General features: G+C 39.5%; 1 protein-coding gene across 1 annotated transcript in view; it reads left to right on the top strand.

The window, feature by feature from the left end:
* Positions 1 to 24,760, top strand: part of LOC114668088 (hemicentin-1-like) — an 84,373-nt gene that overhangs the window by 14,194 nt on the left and 45,419 nt on the right. The window contains exons 7-15 of the mRNA XM_028823714.2: positions 176 to 442; positions 3,814 to 3,919; positions 6,501 to 6,564; positions 11,293 to 11,531; positions 15,892 to 15,968; positions 18,342 to 18,398; positions 20,641 to 20,979; positions 23,196 to 23,498; positions 24,324 to 24,587. Of these exons, the coding sequence (XP_028679547.2) occupies positions 176 to 442; positions 3,814 to 3,919; positions 6,501 to 6,564; positions 11,293 to 11,531; positions 15,892 to 15,968; positions 18,342 to 18,398; positions 20,641 to 20,979; positions 23,196 to 23,498; positions 24,324 to 24,587 (1,716 nt within the window). The remainder of the gene's footprint in view (positions 1 to 175; positions 443 to 3,813; positions 3,920 to 6,500; positions 6,565 to 11,292; positions 11,532 to 15,891; positions 15,969 to 18,341; positions 18,399 to 20,640; positions 20,980 to 23,195; positions 23,499 to 24,323; positions 24,588 to 24,760) is intronic.

Here is a 24,760-nt window from a genome sequence, read left to right on the forward strand (position 1 = left end):
ACATGGTGAAGACTGTGACATTGTATTTGGTTTATTCTTACTTTCCAGTCAGTCATGTTTTTTAGGGTACCAATGACAGACACATTTACAACTGTCCTCTGCTATTGTCATTACCATTTAAAAACTAATTCAGATCTTTGAAATATTGAGAACAGCCATTCATTTTTTTTCCTAGTTCCCCCTTGCAACACCACAGCAATTTTAAATCTGACAAATCAGATAATGGAAGGCGACTGGGCAGCCCTCACCTGTAACTCCAGTGCCAATCCAACAGCCAACTACTCCTGGTTTAAAATGAATGGAACTGCGGGCACACTGATGGCATCTCAGCAGGAATGGATCATCGCAGCAGTGACCCCTATTGACAGTGGAGGGTATTACTGTGAGGCGAGGAACTTGCTTGGAAAACAGAACTCTACAGTGGTCTCTCTGGAAGTGATCAGTAAGTACAGAATGTGCCAGAGTCTACCGAACTGAATTATATGGCTGGTCTGGTATCAGTAGTGAAAAACAAGCAATTCACATGAAATTAAATTTGCTGTGAAATTTTTGCTTTGCAAAATATTTTTCGGCAAACTATGTGTTTTGTGGCCAAATTTCACATCTGGAAGCATCTTCTTGTATTAAATCCTTGTGTGTTAGACACTTTGTTAAGACTTCTGTTATAGTTGTTCTGGCAGTACAATATACTGTGTCAGGTAGCGGCAGTGAGATTTTAATGAAAAGAATCAGTAAATGAGACTCAGACATTGAATCGAGCCAAGATCAATTCCAAAATAAGGTCAAGCCAAACCCAAAAATTGAAGTTCTTTCTGGTAAAAGTAATGTATCTACTCGCGTTTAAGCTCTCCCGTGGATAAGTCGGGGCTGGATTTCACCATATAATTTTAAAATGTCAGTTGTATAAGTCGAATGCAGAAAACTCACACTATTGATCCAAGAGATTATGATATGCTAACACCCAGCTGAGAGAGTAACCACGGAGCACATTGCCTTTTTTTTCTATGTATTGTGCCCACGTGACCACACGGTGATACCTGAACTATTCTGAAGCAACGTTTGCACTGTTGTGTGTTTTTTGTATCTCACACCTTCATACAACTTTATCGTAAGAGCATCCCTTATCTACAATGGAGCGTTCAATCAGAAGAAAATATGAACCTGGTTTTAAATTAAAAGTCGTTGAAGTAGTGAAAGAAATTGGTAACGCTGCTGCAACAAAACTCGATGTGTCTGAGAAACTGGTGTGAGATTGGAGGAGGCAAGAAGATGTAAATAAAAAAAACATTAAGTGTCGCATTTTTGAACGGGCATAATAGTCAGGGTCTGAATTTATGATCGATTTTTCAGGTTTCAAGACCCAACTTAGAAGTGAGTATATACAGTAAATTCTTTAACCAGGAAAAAATTCAGCACCGAAAGACTCGCACACCAGCACAGACTTTAACCAGATCGCTGAGGTCCTATCACTTCCTGGGTGATTATGGGATAGATTGCTTTAGTAATGACCAATGCAATCAGTCTAAAATGGTGGCATCTTGTAATGATAGCAAGCTAGCAGTACATGGCTTTCTTTGAAGGAAAATGACTAGACTTAGAGCCTCCCATGCTACATAGCACATTGGGCAAAAAGCATCTCTCCAGTGTTTCTGGTCTTTGGCAAAGGTCTTGGGTTCATCCCACCTGATGTTCGGCACCTTCAGGTCTTGTATCATCATTCTTCTCCAAGTGTTCCATGGGTGTCCTTTTGGTCGTTTGAGGTTGGAAGGTACCCATGTCATTGCTGTCTTTGGTATTAGATGGTTCTCCATTTGAAGGACGTGGTCAGCCTAGTTGGAGTCTTCTGCAGACGCTGGTGATGTGGAGTTTGCAGAGGTCATTTTTTCATAGTTGGTGATGTGATTGTAGTTTCTGATATTGAGAATTCGGCTGGAAGATGTCAGTCTTCATGTTGATACTTGCTGACTCCTTCCAGTTTTCACTGGCATAAATGGCCATAGGGGTCCTGTAATTAACATAAGTTATGTCTTCTAGGGGCATGGCCCTAACAACACGGGAGCTGCCCTAATGACTGGAAGACAAAATAGTGACGATTGTAAATAACCAAGATGGCAGGGAAAACAGTACAAAATAACCTATAACAACAAAAGTAAATCTTAAGTTAAGAAAAAATAATAATAATGAAAAGATTCAAAATCTAAGGCTCACATCCTCAACCTTATAAAGTGATGCAGAAAAACACAAAAAAATGAATAATGAACCGATTTATAACAAAACTAAATAGCGCTGTGAAATAAACGATAACATTTTTCAACTTCTTCAAGACAAGTCAGACAAAGTTACAAAAACTTAAGAATGAGAATCCTTGGGTCAAATATCCTGAACTCCAAATACAGAAGCCCATGAAACTCCACAGGGAAGACACAAAAAAATATTGAAGAAGTACAATGCGAAACCATGCATCAGAGACAGAGACGAGACTCAGTCCTCCAGAGAACTTGAAGCTCACATATCCTACACCTCATCCTCTTAATGAATCAAGAAACGGGACAGTGTGGTAGCTGAATAAAGGTGAAGGGGCAGCTACCCCGTTCTGAAGAGAAAACATGTGAACGTGTACAGTGGTGTATCTTCATGTCGAAAGTTTGTCACGTTTAAAAAACTTACTGCACTCCTCTGCGGTGATTGTACAAGAGGCACAGGACAGAGCTGATGTTACTGGTGTGCTGCTGACCACCAGTGCAGCACAGCTGTGGAAAAAATACAAGGAAAGGCAGAAGTGCCAACAAAGCTTTAGGGACTGAAACAGACGGAATATCACAAAGGGCTGGGGAACAGCCAGGTGACCCATTTATTAAGGAAACTGAAATTAGCAATGAAAATGTAAGGATAGTAGGACGTCTCAGGACCCCAGAAGCTCTTGGATTGTTCTTTAGGTGAGCCTCATCCAAATGGGTGCCACTGTTTAGGTAGTTCCTGAGGTTGAGGGGGTGGGTCCCCCAGGAGAGGACAGGAAGTGATGTTATCGCCCATCCTGGGACTCGTCCTCTGTTTCGATGGGAAGACAGGAGAGGTGGTCAGTGATAGCTTTCACCCTTGTCCTGTAGTCCCTGTTTTCCACCCCCAAAAAAACCCTTAAAACCCTAAAATAAAACAAACTCTTTCAGTTGAGTTTCACCTTTCAAAATCAGGAAGCTCATTTTAGCATCAATTCTGCGATACTGAATGCCAAAACGAAACTTAGTTGCGTCCTGCTTCACTACAGATCTGTGGCCTCATGTATAAACAATGTTGCGTACTCCCATTTCCACGCTCAAATCGCGATGTATAAAACCTAAACTTGGCGTAAAGCCACGCACATTTCCACGGTACCTCATACCCTGGCGTATGCAATTTCTCCGCTCGGTTTTGCAGACTGGCGGCACCCAGCGTCAAAGCAGTGCTACTGTTCCTGTGTGATTACACTTTCGTTCTTGGAAGTTTGTGTGGAAGTTTGCGTACGTACAGATTCCTGCATCTGGATTTTTCTGTGCGTATGCACATTCCCGCTTTTGTGCCTTCGCAATGTTATAGTGTGAGTTCTACGCATGGCGTTATACATGAGGCCCCTGAGCTTTTCCACAGATTTACAATTATTTTATTACAGTACTGTGCTAAACTTTAACACTAGGCATGGTGTGGAGTTGTGAATTTATCCACTTTTACAATGTTATTTAGTTTAAGACTTGGTCCATTTGCAGGGTCTACAAATCAACCACCACTCTAAAGTTATTAAATTAACTAATTTGTTTGTTTACTTCTTTATTTATACAGAACATATGGAGAAAAATCCCCAAATCTGTTTTATAGTTTTGGGAGCCGCTACTTCTGGACTTGTAGCTTTGCTGGGGATCTTATGCTTGATCATTTATATAAAAAAGTAAGTTAAACCATTCTTGTAGTACTAAAATATATCTTATAGCAGAATATAAATCAGGTACAGTCACAGCTTTAGAAGGTAAATAAGATAACTCTTTCAAACCACAAGTTACGGTTGCAGACACCTATCCCAGCAACTCTGGCTGCAAGACAAAAACCAACCCTGCATGGGCCATCAGCCCATCATAGCTGCACACCAACAGTCACAATGGGGCCAGTTTGAATTGATTACCAACCTGACCTGCACGTCTTTTTGGATGTGGGATGGCAATGGGAATTCCAGGCAAAAAGTACAAAGAGACCCAGGAATAACATACAGACTCCACTTGTAGAAATGGCAGACACAGGATCCAATTCCAGAATGTTAGGACTATGAGGTAGCAGTGGTGCCCAAAGCACCAGTCTTAATAAGGAAGACTAGATTATTGTAGAAGGTGCCAAAATTTATTCCCAATTAATTCAATTCAGAATCACATTCAGCAAAAAGAATATTACAAAAGCATCAGCCGCAATGCAGGACCCAGCTCTGGATGGGACACCACAAACACGTACCAACACTGGGATATGTACTGTATCTTCCATTAACTGACATTCAAAAACTGTCCCAGTGTCACCGAATGTGCCTTACAATGTCCCATCCTAGGATGGCTCCAGACCCCAAGCATTGAAGAGGGGATATTTATTGTGACCTTTGATTCTTTTCCTTACCCAAGTCTCCCTGTGTGTCTCTATGCACATTGATCCCTCAAAGTGGTTGCTTTCAAATCTTCTCACAGGATCAGGTCTGGAACAAGTCACAGAATCACTTCTCATGTCTTTGGCCACATGGACACCATTAGCCACTGGAGCTTCTGCACCCCTGAGCCTTTCCTAGCTGTTAGAGAGGTGGGTCTCTTAGAGGACCTTCATGCTGTTTGCTTTGAGGAGACCACAGTAACAGACCTTGTGCTGCCGTCTAAGGGCACACCTTTCACTCCTGTCCAATTTCATCTTTAAAGACTCAGCTGAGTTTCCCAGGCGAGGGGCCACACACTGCCACTTATTAACATCAGCCCTCTATGGTCTCACTTCCTCACCTTGTCCTCAGCCTTTGTTTGGTACCTCAAAGAGTTTATTTCCAAGTCACCTGTCCCATAGAAAGGTGCTAATGTCCCCCAGTGTCTAGTGACGTAGCCCGTAGGCATGCAGAGGGGCTTGGTCAGTACTTCTTCTCTTTTTTGAAATGTCTTTTGGCTGTCCTGTCCACCATCTCAGTGATGCAAAAGAAAGGGGAAGTAAACTGCCGGAAACTCTGCACACGGTGGCATGTAATTATAATAAAGATGTAAAATATATTCAATAAATTAAGAAATACAAAGGAACACAAGTCAATAATATCCAAAATACAAAACTAAAAAACAAAAATATGAAAGAATTCAAACAAATAACAAAATACAAAACTTCAAAAGGTTTAAATACAAAGATAAAGCTCTGTAAAAAAATCAGGAGCAAAAAGTCAAAATTATTAAATCAAAAATATCCAAAAGACAGCTAAATTTAACAAAAAAATAAATAAAGCACAAAAAGAGTAAAGAAAACCGCTAAAGTTAACTAATGTCACTGCAAAGCAGCACTGGCTGAAAAACTTTAAATGGCCCTGAGGTGCTGCTGTGAGGCTGATTAAATGTGAGTCACGATTATGCTGTGGTTTTTATTTTTTCCTATTCTTTTGATATTTTTCCCAATATTTTTATTTCTAATATGTCACATTCCAGCTATATAATGTTCTTGGTGGCCATTAAGCACTTGGCTGAATTTTAAAACTGGACAATGCCAAAATTGTGAAGAATGTTTCTTTTTTTCAAGTCCAGTCTAAGCATCACATCAAGATGGACATCCTTGGACCATTCAGTGCTACCGATAGTCCTGTACAGAGGTGCCCCTCTCCTGGGTCAAACCACCAAAATCCTTCTGAGGTTACTGTAGAGATTTGAGGGCAGGTGTTCACTCCACTTCACTGCACTTCACTTCTTCACGCTATGCTTTCTAACAAACATTTCACAAAAGAAAATAACCCACCATCCCATTTACTTCACCAAATGTCCACTATTAACATCTGTCTGGCGCTCAGGTTTTCTTCAGGCCCACACATCCCGGTAGGTGGAAGTCTTAAAGGGGCAGACTAAACATGAATACATGGGCCACAGTCCCTTACAGGCAACATTTCCTGAACACACAATGACAACGATAAGAGTACAACCTGAGGGTGAGACCCGTAACACATCATGGCAGTACCTGTGCCTTCCAGCTCAACCTGAGTTCTTGATTATTCTTGAAGAGTAACGCGTTTATTCTTAACTCGTACAAAGAGAGAGCAGGATGATTAACAAGACCTGTGAGCCGTCACTTCAAAAGTGCAAAAAGGTAACCTACTGTCTGAGAACGAAAGGAGAAACTCAAGTAAGCAAATATCCTGAAAGCAGGGACACGCAACCTGTGTGGATTTACAAAGGATATCTCTGTCAACGTTGTTATAATTAGCTGTGGCTATTCACGCTGTATTACCTACTGTATACAGTGATTGTTATTCTCTGTTCATTTAGGAGAAGACAATCCAATAAAGCAGCAGGAGGAGGCTCAGAAGTGAAGACCACCAAGAAAGACAAGGTGATTAAATGTGAAGGATTTGCCTGTTTGGTAACGTCTTACCGTCGATTCGGACCCTTCACTTTCTACACTCTTTACCGTGTTGTAGATTTCAACTTAAATGGATTCATTTGCTCTTTTTGCATATCAATCTACACTCAAGAACCTGTAATGACAAAGTGAAAATACGTTTTCAGAAACGTTTGCAGTTGTATCAAAAGTCAAAGACTGAAATCACACAGCCATTTAAAATGAAATCTGCAACACAGTAAAGTGAGCAGAAAGTAAAAGGGTCTGAAGGCTTTCTGAATCCACTGTACATAGGAATTTGTTTCAATGCCATTTTTAAAATAAATAAATGTTAACAGTTGTCATTACCTGTGCTTATTCTACATCACAAAACATTCCGTACTTAATGGTAATCATTTTATTTCTTTAGAAATTTCAAAGTTATGTGCAATTAGTTTGCTGTCATTGTCTGATGAATTTGTCCTTCTCATTTCTGTTGGTCATCACAAAGAGTTTTTATAATGAAACTACTGAAATACCTGGCGTTACCCAGGAGGAAAATAAATGAACAGACAATGAAGACTGACTGATGTGCTTGTATTGTTTACTGAAGTGCCTTGTCACATACAATGTTTTTAGTTTTTCCATCTTTAGCCAGGATATAAAGGCTCTCGTACCCTTGAACACGCCACAAAGTTGTCCATGTGAGGGACAGGCGGCGTCCGAATTGATTCCAGCAACTTTCAATGATTGTGCAAACGTTCAGAGCGTCAAGTGGATGATAACAGACATACAAGAGTGAATCTCCAATTAGTCTCTTCCAATTGGAATTGTTTTACAATCAATTAAACTTTAAATATTTTACCTATTTAAATAAATATTATAAGTTAAATATCATAGCTATATTTGTTTTATACTTTACCTTCGATTTTAATAACTTAATTAAATTAGCTTTTTGATTATGAACATATTACAAAAATTTCCTGTTTCTTTTTTATGAAAAAATTGTTACACAACACGTTAGCTACGATGTTGTGAAACAAATGACATTTAGTTCATTAATGAATAAACAAAAATCGCACAAAAGAAATATAGAATGTTTATGGTAGATAAAAATAAAATTCCTTACTTATCTTATATATAATATAATATTTTAATCAAAATATAATTGTGGAATACATTCAAGGGAGTGTAAAAATGATGGGAAAAGCAAAGCCTTTTTAAAGTTTTTTGACAGATTAATTTTTGTTTTGTGGTGTATAAGTTATAAGGTATAATAAGTTTTTACATGCAGAATTTTTGATGACGTAAAAAAAAGTCAATTAAATGAAAAGTATTATTAAGTTGATTTAATTCAATTACCACTACAACATTGTTACAATAAGAATAATATTAGCAAGAAGAAAATATAATTAACATAAACAAACATTAAACGACAAAACAAATCATACTACGGAGCTTTCATGATAAAATTGTCCGTTACTTTTATGGAGAACACCAGAAACATTCTGAGCATCAACTGGATAATAATATACACACAATATATATATATATTGTAACAGTAGGGGGCACTATTGCTCCTTCGAACCCTCAGGTACCATGCCAAACACCAGGTAAAAGTCCAAGACTTGTTATTTTTATTATAATAATGTGCACCAAACACCCTCCACTCCACACTACTCATAAACACTATACAATACTTTAAATACACAATCACTAATACAATTCTCACTCCTCCTCTCCCAGACACTTAGCCACCCTTCCTTCCAGCTCAGCTCACTTGTCTGGGGTTTCCCAAAGTCTTTTATAGTCCATGACCCGGAAGTGCTCCTGAACCCTTGTCCATGTGACTCCCCAGCACTTCCGGGTCGGATGAAAGCTCTCCTTCCTCATCCCGGAAGCACGTCGTTCCCTCTGTCCATGTGACCAGGACGCACTTCCGGGTTATAGGGAAAGTAGTATTCCCTGAGCCTCCCTACAGCGTCTCCTGGTGGTCCCCATGGTATCCAGCAGGGCTGATTATAAAAACTACAAGGTCCATGAGGCCCTGCTGGAATTCGGGGAACTTCCATGCTGCTGGGAGGGCTCCATCTGGCGGCTTGGAGGTGTTGGCCGGAATATATGACCGGCCATCCCTCACAATATATATATATATATATACAGTAATCCCTCACTTATCGCGGGAGATAGGTTCCAAGGCCGACTGCGATAACTGAATTTCCGTGAAGTAGGGACACCATATTTATTTAATTATTTAACGTGTATTTGGACGTTTTTAAACCCTCCCTGTATTGTTTACAACCCACCCTTTACTCTGTTAATAACAGGGACAACTGCTAAGCAATATGAAATTGGTAGATAAGTTTACACTTACTGAATAGCGAAGTACACGTAGCTATATATGACGTGATGATGGTGATGAATATGCTGCGCAGTAAAAATGATGACGATGAAGGTGATGATAACTTTTACTGCGCAGCCGATGACTGTATTTTACGTCTCTTCAGATGGCGGTGCCATTTCCTGGGGCACCTCCTCCACGGTTTCCGAAGGTGTATCCGTAGTAGTAGTAGTAGTAGTAGTAGGAACTGGCTCTTTTTTGCGAGGCTGCAAAAACATTGTGATCGGCAGTTGCTGCTGCTGCTTCTTTTTTCGGTCGAAGAGCAGCTTGTAGGCGGTCATGACGTCGTCGACCTTGTTGCAAAGATTCCTAAAGCAGATTCCATCCAGACTACTGCCTTATCACATCCACTTGCAACTCGTTTTGTGCCCTGGTTAAAGGACACTGCGGCCGTAGATCTTATATACTTTTCCTCCTTTTTAAATAAAAAGAATCGTGGACTTATTGATGCTGTAATGGTGTAGCTGTTCCCTTCCTTCAACATATCCAAAACTTTTACCTTTTCTGCAATCATTTGCATCTTCTGTTGAAGCTTGGACACGGCCCCTGAAGCAGGAGCACGTTAATGCTGAATGAGTGAGATGAGACTTCCTGGTTAATGCAGCACTCCGTTGCTGAGCCAATCAGCACACAGGAACTTAACTGCGTGCTCTGATTGGGTAGCTTCTCAGCCATCCGCCAATAGCATCTCTTGTATGAAATCAACTGGGCAAACCAACTGAGGAAGCAAGTACCAGAAGTAAAAAGACCCATTGTCCACAGAAACCCGCGAAGCAGTGAAAAATCTGCGTTATATATTTAGATATGCTTACATATAAAATCCGCGAAGTCGTGAATCCGCGAAGTAGCGAGGGATTACTGTATACTATATGGTGGCTCAAGTCACAAAGTCAGAATGAGTCCCAAAAATAGTTGAAATGCCAACCTGGCCAACTCTATGTAATTTCAAAACAGCAAGTGCAGGGTGGTGGCGCTCAAACATAAAGAATGCTGGCAGTCACCTCCAGTTCGCCCTCTGGTGGACATACCGAGTGTCAACTGGATGATAACATTACAAGAGCGTGAGATCACCCCCCCACCCTACCCAGAAGGTGGGTTAGGGTTGATTTCACAATACAGCTGAACTGCGTTCTTAAGGAGAAACCTCAGGGAAGGTGCTAAAGGGGAGGCTTTTAGAAAAAGAGTATAAATATCGCTCAGTTTCGAGGACTCAGACAGCATTTCTGCAATATATTAAATTATTTTACAGTCCCTCCCTTTCAAAGGTCCAAGAGGACAATGGGAATAAGACCTCTCCCTCAACATCTCAGAAAAGAAGTGGAAGGTAGCAATGCAGAGAATTCACTCGAGCTCCATATGCGCAAAGCATACAATTATTTAACTTAAAATTACATATCGAGCTCCTCTCTCTCACTTAAAATTGGCCAAAATGTTTCCAGGGCAAAATCCAACCTGCAAACATTGCAATCAAGTTCCAGTTTCACTGGGTCACATGTTTTGGGCCTCCACCAAATTAACATCATTCTGGACCAAAATGTTGAAGTGCCTTTCAAATAGCCTTGGTGTCCCAATCCCTCCTAACCCACTAACAGCTGTGTCTGGTGGGCTCACAGAGGGGCTCAAAGTGGAGAAGGACAATCAAACTGCGATGGCCTTCACTACACTACTGGCATGCAGACTTATTTTGCTAAACTGGAAGAATCCTAACTCTCCTCTTTTAAGTCAGTGGGTAACTGATGTTTTATATTATTTGAAATTGGAAAAAATCAAATTCTCACTGAGAGAATCTGTGCAGAACTTTTTTCAAAACCTGGCAGGATCTAATTAATAATATTTTAAAAATAAGCTCTTAAAGCACTGAGGAAGCAGATTCCCTTCCCATGTCTTTTTCTTCTCCATTTATCTTTATCCGCCTATTAAAATCATCAATTTATTTATTTTTACTAGCTTGAAGTTTTACTCTGTTAGCCATGCTCTCTTTCTCAGGGGTGGCGGTTGATTTGCTTTCAATCCTATTTTTTGTAAAAATTGATCTATTTGTGTGGAATGTTTACAATAAAACCAATAAAATTAAAAAAAAGAGTAAAATGAATCAGGACTGAACAGAGCAGAGTTCAAAGACACTTTGATCCATGAGCTAAAATCTTAAAAGAGGACAAAGAATATAATTTGTGTGTGTGTCTGTGTATTCATTATACTTGTCCAAAGATTTGAAATTTCCTGCTTCTAATAAAAAGCCTAAAGGATTCTGAGTAAATAATCCACTTTGTATAATGTAAGCATTCGTGCATGAAGTGTCTATGACCCCTCAAGAATGACCCACTTCTTTTCATTAACAGGGCATCCCACCAATGGATGAGGACACTGTGGTGTATGTCAACAGCCAGGCCATCAGAGATCAAATGAAGGAGCATCAAGGACCGAATGAAAATCTGGAGTACGCCTGCCTTGAGTTTTCCAAAGAGAAAAGCATGGAAAAGACCAGCAAGGGGGCCGTAAGGGATCCAGTGATCGAGGGCTCTTCAGGACATGAGACTGTCTACTCAGAGGTCAAACATGCTGAAAACACAAAGAAATAGTGTCAAAAAATCTCAGCTTCTAAAGGAATTAATATGAGGCTCACTTCTTTGAATGACAAAAGGGGAGCTAGGCAAGACCCAAAGTGAGCTTAATCTTAGCTTTGTAGGCCCAAAAAGATGATTAAGTTTTAAAACTAAACTTAAAGGTTCCTAAAATATAACAAAAAAACCCACAACTGAGGGGAGGGTGACCACAAATATTTTGTATCTTATATAAAATGGGGGAACAAATGATCTTTATAAATAATTTTTTAACAAAAATAATAATAATAATAATAATTACCAAATGCAGAAAAGGGCAAAAAAGGATTTGCCACAAACCAAAAGAAGAAAGCAGAAGATAATCAAAAACCAGTAAATCCAAACAGAACACAACACCTATTGAAACTTCACTATAAATGAATGATCTCCAACTCCTGAGTCTTCTCAGCTTAGTCAGAGGGAGGAGTCAGGGGTGGTGCCATGAGGCTGGCTCCGCCCCCTGAGGCTCCACCCTCAACAAACATAAGCACATTTAAATGGACAGTATAAAGTAAATGAATAATAAGCAATATAAAATAATATAAAATATGAAAAATAACAATGCAACAACAACGGAAAACAGCACAAATAACAATAAGATACACACACAGACATCAATCCATGAAAGGATTAATGGTACATTTCAGCTTTATCTTAATTCAATTTAAAAATATTTACTAAAACCTAAAATACGGGTTTAAAACAGAACTGTTTTTCAAGTTAGACTGAATGGGGTCGTTGTGTTATGCTAAGTGACCTACGCAACCTAAAGTCAAACGTTTGCCAAGGACGATATGTTACCTTGAGGTGAGTGCCGTCAGGTAACAGGAGAGAATAAAGATGTATGATGTGGAAGAGAATTTTGAATACAGACACCCCCCCATCCCAAACCCCTTCTTGAGTGCCCCGATTTAAGCAATAAAACACAGGCAGGAGAAAGCGTCGATGGTTATTCTTTATCTAAATCTCACAAGAGGCAAAAACTTGTCATGTTAGTGTTTTTGCCAAGAAAAGAGTGTCCTCTGCGCTCAATTTATACAATTCATTGATTAGGTCACTACTCAAAAACGGAATTCATTACATAATCAGAAAACTTTTAACATGATTGGTTACACCCTGTTACTAACAGGACATGTTGATACCTTAAATGACCACAAATTGATTTATAGTCCTGTTTGCTTAGGATGTACATGACATTTTAAATGTATTGTTTTTATTGTTACTTTAGGAGACGTGTGAGTTTCTCCACATACACCCTGTTTTCCAAAAAGTAAAAGAACAATGGCCTAATTTTTTATGATCCAGCTGGGTACAAAAACAGAAAACCTAGTACTATAGAAGAAAGGTTATGCCATAAATATAACATTTCCTCTTGAGGGATTATATAAAATAACAAGAAATACGTTTATCATAGTGAATAATAAAATAACAGCATCAACTTTTAAGCATAAGCTCAGAAGGATACGAGACTTGGACACATGCCAGGTGCAAATTGGACCAGGGTTCAAATTCAACTCTTACAATAAATGGCTGGTGTAACTGTCAATTTCTACTACATTTAAATAAATGGTTATTGTGCACAACAAGCACCTTTAAGTCCTAAAATGATTCATTTGTAAAAAGTTAAATAAATATACTATAAGTATATGTATATATGGAGATGAATATGGCTGTTAAATGCAAAGAATTAAACAGAAAGTTTATTAACCAAGAAACAACAAGAAGGATGTTCTACCAGTGAAACCTGAGCAGTGGAGGATTTTAAACCAACCAGTGAAAAGAGATAGATAGATAGATAGATAGATAGATAGATAGATAGATAGATAGATAGATAGATAGATAGATAATGTATTTTATTGTAGATGAATCTTTCGTCTAAATGCTAGAACAGAGTTGTAAGTAGGAAGTCAAAATAACTGCCATCAAAGCCCAGACACTAACCAAAAATCAAATTCAAAATGGACTGCAATATTAATTAAGATAAGAATTTACAAAATTAACATGCACAACAGTCTTTAGTATCCCCACAATCTTGGATGATGCTACATGTAACTGAAGCATAGAAACATAAGAAATGCAGCAAACAAGAAATTTGGTTAAGTTTGTTAAGTTAATAGCCAAGCTGTCCCAATTTCACATCCAGAAACTTCTAGCAGGTTCTCGAGTCCATGCTTCAGCAGTTTGCTCCAGATTCCCACAACTCTTTGTGTAAGGAAGTGCTTCCTGGCTTCTGTCTTAAATGCTCAATCCTCAAGTATGTGATCTATTGTTAGATTAAAACAATTCTGCAAGATTCACTTTATTAATGCCTTTAATAAAGTCATTAATTAAATTAATTAAACACCAAATTTATCCTTCAATATTGTTGATTGTTTAGTTTTATATATCTAAGTATCTTTTCCATGTGTTTTGTTGGTGGTTCCCCAAGAAACAGGGTGACCTGTCCATCGCAGGAGTACCCTGAGCACTTTAAAGTCTGAGGGAAACCTACAGTCCATTGCGGTTCATTAATTAATTTCATTGAATAGTTACTCTATGTATTGCTTCTTTTTTGAGTGTTGATTTTCTGGAATTTTGACCTCTGTGCCTATCTTTGACACTTCTTAAAATCTGTGCATTTGGACTTGTTCGCCTCTGGCTTGCTTTGTTGTTTCATGCAAAACCTTTGGCCTTTGTTATGCTTGGAGGTTATTTTTGTGCTACAGAGCATTTTGTGAAAATAAATTTTTTTATTTTTTAAAGATCCTGTGTATGCTCTTTTGCCAGGGTTTGATACTTACCTCCCTCTACTGGAAAATTTGAGGTATTCATGGGACTATGTTCTATCCAGGTTCATGACAAGTGCATTTTCAAGCTCAAAATATGCAACATGTCGCATTTTTAAAGAAACGCACAGTGCTTCTCCACAGTGATGTCAATGAGAGCCATAAAACAGAATTGGTGTGCTGCAGATTTACCTGAATTATACAGTGGAGTCGTGCAAGGAATGACATGGGATCCTAAATAAATGTTGGGGCATAAACTGGGTCTCCTGTTTAATCAAAAAACTAAGGAGAAACAAAAGGTAGCGTGCAGTGGCCTAAACAAGCCAAATATTGGGCTGCTATGCCTTTGTATTCTTGAGGTGAGGCCTGGAGTAGAACGCCATCTCCTTCTGAGCTTCTGCCCAAATGAGACAGCACCTTCTGGGAGTGCCCTGAATATGTAGTCCTCTGATAGGAAGTGGCGGAGTCTTAAAATGTATAAACATATCGCATATCAACTTAAAGTAAAAACTTTCATTTATTAGCGGGTCTTTTTGTAGGTTGAGCTTTTAAGCTGACCTTCTCCTTCTTGGTATCTCTTTACATTTTCCTTCTGGTTGTCCAAGGCCATCTGGAAAACACTTTCTTAAGACTATATTTATTCTCTTTCTTATACAAAACATCCATCCATCCATCCATTTTCCAACCCGCTGAATCCGAACACAGGGTCACGGGGGTCTGCTGGAGCCAATCCCAGCCAACACAGGGCACAAGGCAGGAACCAATCCCGGGCAGGGTGCCAACCCACTGCAGTATACAAAACATCCCTTAACCATATCCTTCTTTAACATCATTTTTTATAACCCATTGTTCTGTATTTTTATTTTCCTGTGTTTCCCTTCCAAGTTTAACATTGCATTAGGGGAGCCAGTGATGGACTGACATTCACAAATGACTCCTGCCTTTCACTCAATGCTTCCTTAGTCCTGAATCGGATTAAGTGGTTTCTGATCATTTTTAATTATTTTTTTTAATAAATAAACATTTAAGATGTGAGTAATTGTTTTAAATGGACTCTTTAGGATCTGTTGCTGCTGTGGCATCTGGCCTGTCCTTCTAAGTCAATAATGGTGTCATTAGAATTTGATTTCATTGTCACACAGGTAGCCCCAGAAATAAAAGTAGAGTTGCTATGCATATTGTCTGCTACAATGCCAAATGTGACATTGGAATTCTAATCTGGCAGGAGTCAGGACCACTGAAGTGTAGGAAATGCTTTATGTAATTGCACAAGACATGGCAGTCAATAGTTTGGCATATCTGAAGAGTTCATGGTGCAGGATCTTGTCAGGTCACTGGCTCTTGGACATTCGTCATGTGTTCATGTTTGTTCATCCAAGCTTGGCAGCTTCATCCCACAGTCATGGACACTCTATAATGGCCTGACATCCCAACCTGCATTAACTCCCAGTGACCCGGTAATGAAGAAAGTAACCTTAGGAACACGAAAAAAGGATGAGATTTAATAAAGTGAACTTCTACTACATTTAGACACTTCAGTCCTGCTGTAAACAGCCATGATCTCTGTGCCCAGTTATGGCCACGCTGCTCCTGTGGTTAGCAACGGCCTGATTGAAAAAGGACTGGCAGGTGACAAAAAAGGAAACAAAGGTGATTAAGTGAGATCTGCTCTTTTAAAGTGTTTCAGGTTCCTCTTTCTTCAACTGGTAGACAAACAAAGCAGAGAAACAGAAGCAGCAAGAGAGCTCCAAATTCATTAAGGTGAGTGAACTGCCGGAGTCTTCATCAATCACAAACTTTTAAATATTCCGTGATCACCGTAAACTAAAAAAGCTAAAACACAAACTGAGGACAAGGAAGAACATGAATACTGTGAGTTGGAGGATTTGCATATTGAATCTCATCGTACCATAAAATGACAATAAAGGAAGTCAGTTCAATTCAATAGAAGAGAGCGCATATTTACAGATGATGATGACTGGCTTCTAAGATTTAGATTTTCAAGAACTATCTTCATGGAGCTGTGTGCTGTTAGAATACTAGAATATATGCTTGATATCATTTTGATGATGAAATCCATTAAAGTATGTATATTACATTATACAGATAAATGGTTACCTAATTTAAATAATCCATCCATCCATCCATTATCCAACCCTCTATATCCTAGCTACAGGGTCATGGGGGTCTGCTGGATCCAATCCCAGCCAACACAGGGTGCAAAGCAGGAAACAAACCCCGGACAGGGCACCAGCCCACCGCAGGGCATAATTTAAATAATGTATACTGTTAATAATTAAACATGTGGGGGGGGGGGGGGGCATGGTGGCACAGTGGTAGCAATGAGCTGGTGCCCTGTCCAGGAATTGGTCCTCCCTCGTGCTGTATGCTTGCTGGGTCTGGTGTGACCCAGCATTACGAAGATTTTTTAATGTTCCTTAAAAGTTTTGAAGAATCGCCATTCTAAACTTGCAGCTGGTTTGACATTTATTGCAGAGCTTATTGTGTAGCACTTGGTTACGTGGAAAAAGAAGATGGAAGAACAGGAATTGGTGGTTGGTAAGTTTGAAAGAGGCAGTACTGCTGCAATAAATTAAAGGGTCCCAGCAAGCATATTGTGGGAGGCAGGAATAATCTCCGGACGGGGCACCAGCTCATCGCTACCTCTGAGGCACTGTGCCCCTATGTTAAATACCTGCTTTAATGCATTTCATCATGAAAATATACATCTTAGTATACATCTTAGTATTCTGAAACGTTTAGAGAGCTGTAATTTCATGAATGTAATGTATTCTGTGTGGAGATCACTGCCTGCACACTCCTGTCTACAAAAGAGAAAGTCCGTTTCAGAAGCACATACTTTTTCACACACATAGAACGCTTAGAATACAAAGCATTTAACCTGCTTATTTAGTTATAATTGCATTTGAGAAACTCTTGTAAATTTAACACCGATTTTAAAATGAAGATTACGATGTTCTACTTTAATGACAAAATAAATTATGAGATTAAAGTGGAAATATTGAAATTGAAGTTTGTTTGTAAGACTAAATTTGTCACTCTGGGGTTCTGAGTGTTGCTTGAAGAGGGAAAAATGAATTGAAATGATTTTAGCACAAATCTACAACACAATCAAATGTGAAGGGGTGTGAAAACGTTCAAAATGCTCTGTTTATTTAATAAAATCCTCCTCACTTGTATCATCATTATATACAAAAGGTGCAAATGACACATCGGACCTGACACAAACACGTCAGAACTGGAACAATCAGTCATTTAGTAATGACAAACACCAGCATAAATTCTCAAAAATAACAAATGGAATAAACAAGTAAGCTGATGGCGCCCTCCCGCAGTGAAGAAACTGAAACACTCTCTCCTTTCTAAATATCTGACAAGTCAAATTAAACAACAGAGATATCTGGAAACTGCATTTATAATATCTGAAAATAAATTCAGGGCGGCAAGATGAGCACAGTGGTGCTCCAGTTTCCTCCCTCGGTACAACTGCATGCATGTTAGGTGGATGGGTGATGCTAAATTGTACCGTACATGTGTGTGGTATGGGCGTCAGTGTACGTATTCAGCATGTGATGGAGTGACATGCCAACATGCGGTAACTCCCAGTGACCTTCTAATGGAGAAAGTACCCTTAGAAAACTGACAAAAGAATGGCATTAAATAAAATGGACTTTACATTTGGAGACTTCAGTTCTCTGTGGTGGGCTGGTGCCCTGCCCGGGGTTTGCTTCCTGTCTTTCACCCTGTGTTGAGTGGGATTGGATCCAGCAGACCCTGGCGACCCTGTAGTTAGGATATAGCGGGATGGATAATGGATGGATGGATACTTCAGTCCTGCAGTAATTGAACTGGCCATCATCTCTGTGCCTTGTAATGTTAATCCTGCTCTTGTGATTGGTGCCAGTGTGATAAACAATGGGATAGCTGGTGACAAAAAATGAAACAAAGATGATAAAGTGAAGTCTTTTCTATTAAAGTGTAGCAGCTTCCTCTTCCTTCTAGTACCTGAAAAGAAAAGCAGTGAAACGAAAGCAGCAAGAGAGTTCCATATTCATAAAGGTGAGTGAAACCTTCAGCATCCCAGAAATAGATAGATAGATAGATAGATAGATAGATAGATAGATAGATAGATAGATAGATAGATAGATAGATAGATAGATAGATAGATAGATAGATAGATAGATGTGACAGGCACTATATAATAGATAGATAGATAGATAGATAGATAGATAGATAGATAGATAGATAGATAGATAGATGTGACAGGCACTATATAATAGATAGATAGATAGATAGATAGATAGATAGATAGATAGATAGATAGATAGATAGATAGATAGATAGATAGATAGATGTGACAGGCACTATATAATAGATAGATAGATAGATAGATAGATAGATAGATAGATAGATAGATAGATAGATAGATAGATAGATAGATAGATAGATAACCTGAAAGGAGCCACACACCCATTAGTCCAAGTTTATTGTCATGTGTTCAAAGCAGAATTAGACTCATCTTCAGATTTATTGTCATCTTTTTTTTTTCCCAGATTCTTTGATTTGAATGCACAAAATGTTTTCCAAGATAACTATAGGAATCCTGACCTTTTTTCTCTTCCTTGTCAAATGTAAGTAAAGTCTTTATTTATATGTTTTTTATTGTTTTCTTTATTGCTATAATTCTGTCTATTGAGTTATTGATTAAGTTTTTTTTGTTTTGTTCTATCTGTATTGTACTTTATTAATACTGTGCTGTTTATTAATCACAATGCTATTGTGTATTCTGTTGAGTACATGTACAACCTAAGGGGATGGGGACGCCTAATGCTGCAGCTGGGGGACTGCCCCCTGCTGTTTAAATAGAGAAGCAGTTTCTCAAAAACATAGTTAGGGACATTGGAGAGCAATGGGTTTGATGGTTACATTTGTTTTCCCATTTAAAGAGTTTTAAATATCATCAAAAGTAATTCACATTCTCCTGTGACACCATTCTGTTTTCAGTTAGGTGGCACCATTATTAGTCAGTCGTTTTGATAGTATCTTTGTCATAGTCAGACAGCACAGTCAGGAGTGGGTGACATGTGACGTTATTATTCTGATGGTTTAAAATATCAGTGTCGTTCAGTTTTTGATTTGTCCAAATTTGCCGATAACAATCTAAAATCCCCAGTCTTAGTTACTTTGCATTATAACTGATTACTGGTTAGGACCATTCTTCTGTCCTTTTGACCTCGACCTTCATTTTGCATATTTCTCTCACTTTAACTTTCTTGTTGTGCCCCCTGAATTTGATTTTTGGTTTCATATCTTCAGCTTCTTTTTCTCAATTTTCGTTTTTCCAGTTTTTGACCTTAGTCAGTTTATACATCTCTTTCCTTTTCCTGATTCTGTTCTTCACTCCAGCTGCTGTCATTTAATGTATATAATACACCAGGGAACTGTCTGTGTTTTTTCATTGGCCCAAACGTTTTCTCTCCCTCTGATATTTCGTAACTTTAAAAGCCTTTACTCTGTTTTTGGGCCTATGAAGGCTGTAAGCCTGCCTTTTGAGTTTGGGGTGAGGCTGCCTGTGGTTGTATGGCATTTGTTTTTTTGAGTCCACTTTTGAGATATTGAAGTGGCAGGATCATAACAGAGGTAGGCGTAAAATGAAAGACCAGGGATGTCTGGGTGGCGTCATTTTTTCTTGAGTAATGACACACTTTTATCAAACGGAGCTCTAGGGAGATGAACTTGAGTTCTAATGTCATGCCAAGCTTTTGTTTGCTGCACTTGCATACTTGCAAACAGCCTTCTAGTTACTGTCTTGGAATCTTCTCCCATCAAGGAGGTACAAAACCAACAGTCGCTTTTGATCTTTCAGGCCTGTTGTGCAGTACTAATAACAAAGGACCAACGCCCGCTTTTCACTAATATGTAGAAGTAATGAACTAATCACTTTAAAGAGCAGAGAGTGCAGTCAATGGTGACAACTAACAAATTGTGAGCTCATGAGCCTTACCATCACAGAGCTCTCCAGCGAGTGGTCACAGCGACAGTCCAAATTATGAAGGACGTCCAAACACATTTTATATGAAATAGACACATCATGACAAGACACCAAAGAGATGTGCCCTGATGTATGGAGTGGACAGCACAAGTCACAAATCACGCTGAGGTGATGCCCAAACAAACACACTGCTGTATTCTTAGTCTATTTGGTTTATAATACCAATCATAGGAGACTAACGGAATGAATAATTTAATGAGGACGTCATGTGAAATGTTAATAACTCAGAGTCATTTTTGTCCTTTTCAGTTTCGAGGTCTGACGACTGCACTCTTCCTGCACAGATGACAACTCTGAGCAGCTCCTGTCTGCTGATCCCGTGTACCTTCGGGCCTCGTAAACCGAGCTCTGGGGCTGTTGGAGTTTGGAACATTGGCTTTCCATCTCAGACCCAAGTATCCAGAGGAAATACATCACTAAAGGGCTGGGCAAACGTCAACGTCAGCCTTATTGGGGATGTGACACAAGGAAACTGCACCACGCTGTTGGAAAACCTGAGCACTTCAAACACACAAACATATTATTTCAGGGTTGAAAGTGACAGCTTTAAGTACACCTATCCAGAAGGAGTTCAGATTAACGTGTTAGGTAAGGACGTGATTTCTGAACCCTGCTTTGAAGGGTGTTTTAAAACTTGTGTTGCACATTTCCACTGGTGCTCCATTGGCTACAATTGAAAGACACTGAGGAGACCCTTTTTTAATCAACTAATACAACCTCACTTAAGAATATAAGATTTTCAAAGCAAATGAAAATAACTGTAAAAAAAATTAAAAATACCGGACTTGATCTATAAGAGGAGGGCAGAGCTTAATGGAGCAATGGTGTCCGTGTCCACTAGAGGGTGCTGCTATCTGATTACCATGAAATGACTTGAGAGACCACCTGGGAGTGAATGTCAGGTGGGGTTTACAGTGAACTACAAACCAAAGTCACGTTTAGTCTGGAGTTGTACGTTAAGGGGGTCAGACTGATGGGGAGGAAGAAAGGCACCAAGAATAAGGCAAGGGGGTGGCACAGCTGGTTAAAACGGAGAGGACTGGGAAGTTTCATACTGAGACTTTTTTTTGGATTAAGTCACATACAGCACATTGAAAAAAGGTATTTAGCCACAGAAAGTACTACTGCACTTTATCACCTTGAGATTCTAAATTCATAGTAAATTAAGGTAACTTTTCTAGCTGGTCTACAAAACAGTGCATATCATGCCAAGCCTAACAAAACACAAAACTGTGACATTTCAAAAGTATTCGTACCCTTTGTCAATTTAAGGCTAACTTAGCTCGGGTACCGTGTATCACCTGACCAGCTACCTGAATTTGTGTGGGATCTCCACCTGTGTGAGAAATGCATGGCTGACATGTTCTCAATAAACAGATGAGGGTGAATCTTCTATCTCCTATTACTATTACTATTATTATTATTATTATTATTATTATTATTATTATTACTATTCCAGCAGTGTCGTTGGAGTTTTTCCACAAAGCAAACCAAAATGAAAGCAAAAGAGCATTCCAAACAAGTCGTAGGTATACTGTAGAGGAGCACAGATCTGGGGAAGCAGACAAGACCACATTAAAGATACTGAACAGACTTTGGAACTCTGGACAGTCCATCATACAGAAATGGAAAAAAAGGAAACCACAACTCCACTGTCAGGTTTGGCCACCCACCTATATTAGTTACTGAACCAGAGTGGCACTTATTGTGGTAGCATTTCAGTTACAAACGTCAGTAAATGTAATTGAAGAGATTGCTCATGGTGTAAGAACCTCCAAAGCATTGCACAAGAAGGGTCTTTGTTATGTAGGAGAGGCAGGGAAAAGGCCCTGGGTGGAAAGAGTATGTCCTCACCCAGAAGACCTTGCAAAATATCACTTGGGATATCCTGCTGAGATGTGGCAAGCTGGGACTTGTGACAGCAGGCAGGCTTGGGCAGATTTGAGCAAATTTAATGTCAGTACAGTAAATGTAAAGTATTACACTTAAAAAGTAAAAATGTGAGGCTTGAATGCACAATGGGGGGTCTAAAAATTGAACATACACCTCATGAGAAGGATTTAGGAGTTGTAGTGGACTCCACACTATCACCTGCCAGACAGTGTTCAGAAGCCATTAAGAAAAGCAAACATAAGATCTGGTTATATAGCACCTTGATGTGTGGAGTACAAGTCACAGGAGGTTCTGCTCAAGCTTTATAACACACTGGTGAGGCCTCATCTGGACTCCTGGGTGCAGTTTGGGTCTCCAGGCTACAAAAAGGAGTAAAGCAGCACTAGAAAATGTCCAGAGAGGATTGACTAGGCTGATTGAGGGCTACAGGGGTTAGGAGTTAAGATTAAAAGAGCTGTGCCTTTACAGTTTAAGAGGTGACCTGACTGAAGTGTTTAAAATTATGAAGGGAATTAGTCCAGTGGATTGAGATGGTGACTTTAAAATAAGTTCTTCAATAACATGGAAACACAGTTGGAAACCTGTTAAGGATAAATTTCACACAAATATCATGACGTTTTTCTTTTCACCAAGAACGATAGACATTTGGAATAATTGACCAAGTAGTGAGGACAGTAGGACTTTAGGGGCCTTCAAAACTTAGCTTGATGTTATTTAGAAGAACTAAGTGGACAGGACTGGAGAGTGGTTTTGGGCCGAATGGCCTGTTCTCATTCAGATTGTTTCTTTGGACTCACTTATTTCAATATAAGTTTGCAGAGGGAGTCTTCTATTTTATTATCAACTCATTCCAGACACTTCTGGAGTTCACCTCTGCCATGACTTAAACTGTACAATTTATTCTTCCACAGACACACCGAATGCCCCTCTGCTCAACGCAACAAGTCCAGTGAAGGAGAACTTGAACATCAGTTTAAACTGCAGCTCTCCACTGTCCTGTCCCAAACAACCACCCATTCTGACATGGAGTGACACTCTGAACGGGACGGTGCTTCAAAGTATCACCAGCAACAATGGGAGTCAGTCCTTATCATCACTGCTGACCTTTAGAGCTTCATATCAACTCGACATGAAGAACATCAGCTGCACAGTGTGGTACCCAGTGGGGACTGGAAACAGCAGTGCGTCAGCGAGTGTCCTTCTTCACGTCTGGTGTAAGATTATGTCTCTTCTACTGCCTTGTTTTGTAAGTGCTACATAGCTGAAAAAAATATCAGTATTATTTGGGTTTTAAAGTTTTGACTTTTAAGGTTTTGACACACTGCGCGGCGTTCATTTGTCATGTGGTTTAAATACATTGAGCTGCCCGTTCTGCTCCTGCCATATGAAGTTCTTTCCATGCCAAGTGTTGTTTTCCATCCTTGCGTCCCTTTGATTCCACATTACTTGGTAACCTTTATTGTGACACGTTGCCTGCTTGTCCTCTCAGCCATCTTTGGCCTCCTGCTGCTCATGGTGTCTTTATTGGTTTTGCTCACAGGAGCTCATTGTGGTCGCCATTTCTAGCTTATTCTCGTCTGTAAGGAGTTGGTCTCCAGTGTTTCTGCAGGAGTTCTTAGGGTTCAGTTGTTGAATAACATTATGTGGTTCACTGTGATGTTCTTTTACTGTTTCTTACCACTTGTTCCACTCGTTCAGCTCATGATTGACTCTCTCCTGTGTTTCAATGTGATTATTTTATGGATGCTGAATGGTGGCCTCTTTTCATTATTTTGTCATCAGTATCCGCTCTTCTTTATAAGATAAAGTAAAAGATCCAACTGAATTGACTGATGTTGGAACCCTAAAAGGCGTCTCTCAAACCAAAACATGGCCTGTACTTATGGAGGCATATGGTGTGAGACACAGTGATGACACTGATTGATTTTTGTTCAATTTTCAGATCCACTTTGTACAGAAAGTAGATGTAATGGATTACTAAGGTATACATTCATGTGCTTGTTAGGTTTAATATGAATTCACTGTATCTTCCCATGTAGACACTCCAAAGAACACCGGCATCATCGCTAATACTTCTACAGATATTTTGGAGGGCAGCACCGTGAACCTGCAGTGCACATCCAATGCAAACCCAGTCAGCAACTACACCTGGTTCAAGGTGAATGGATCTTCTGTGCTCCTGACAAGTTTTGGGCAGAACTTGACCATCGAGACGGTGAGCCCCAGTGACAGCGGCGAGTATTTGTGTCGGGCACAAAACGAGTTTGGAGACGGCAACTCATCTGTGACTCTGAATGTACAATGTAGGTATAAACAGCACTTGGTATGCTTGAGATGTTATGGTGACCATGAGGGCCGAGGAGAAAGGAGTTGGGCTGCTACCAGTAACAGGAGTGTGAAAGAAGACTACAGTAGAGAAATATGAAAAAGAGGGCAGAATAATATACATGAGTATAAAAGCCAAATGCACCAAAGA

The sequence above is a fragment of the Erpetoichthys calabaricus genome, chromosome 17, assembly GCF_900747795.2.
Source record: "Erpetoichthys calabaricus chromosome 17, fErpCal1.3, whole genome shotgun sequence".
NCBI lineage: Eukaryota > Metazoa > Chordata > Cladistia > Polypteriformes > Polypteridae > Erpetoichthys > Erpetoichthys calabaricus.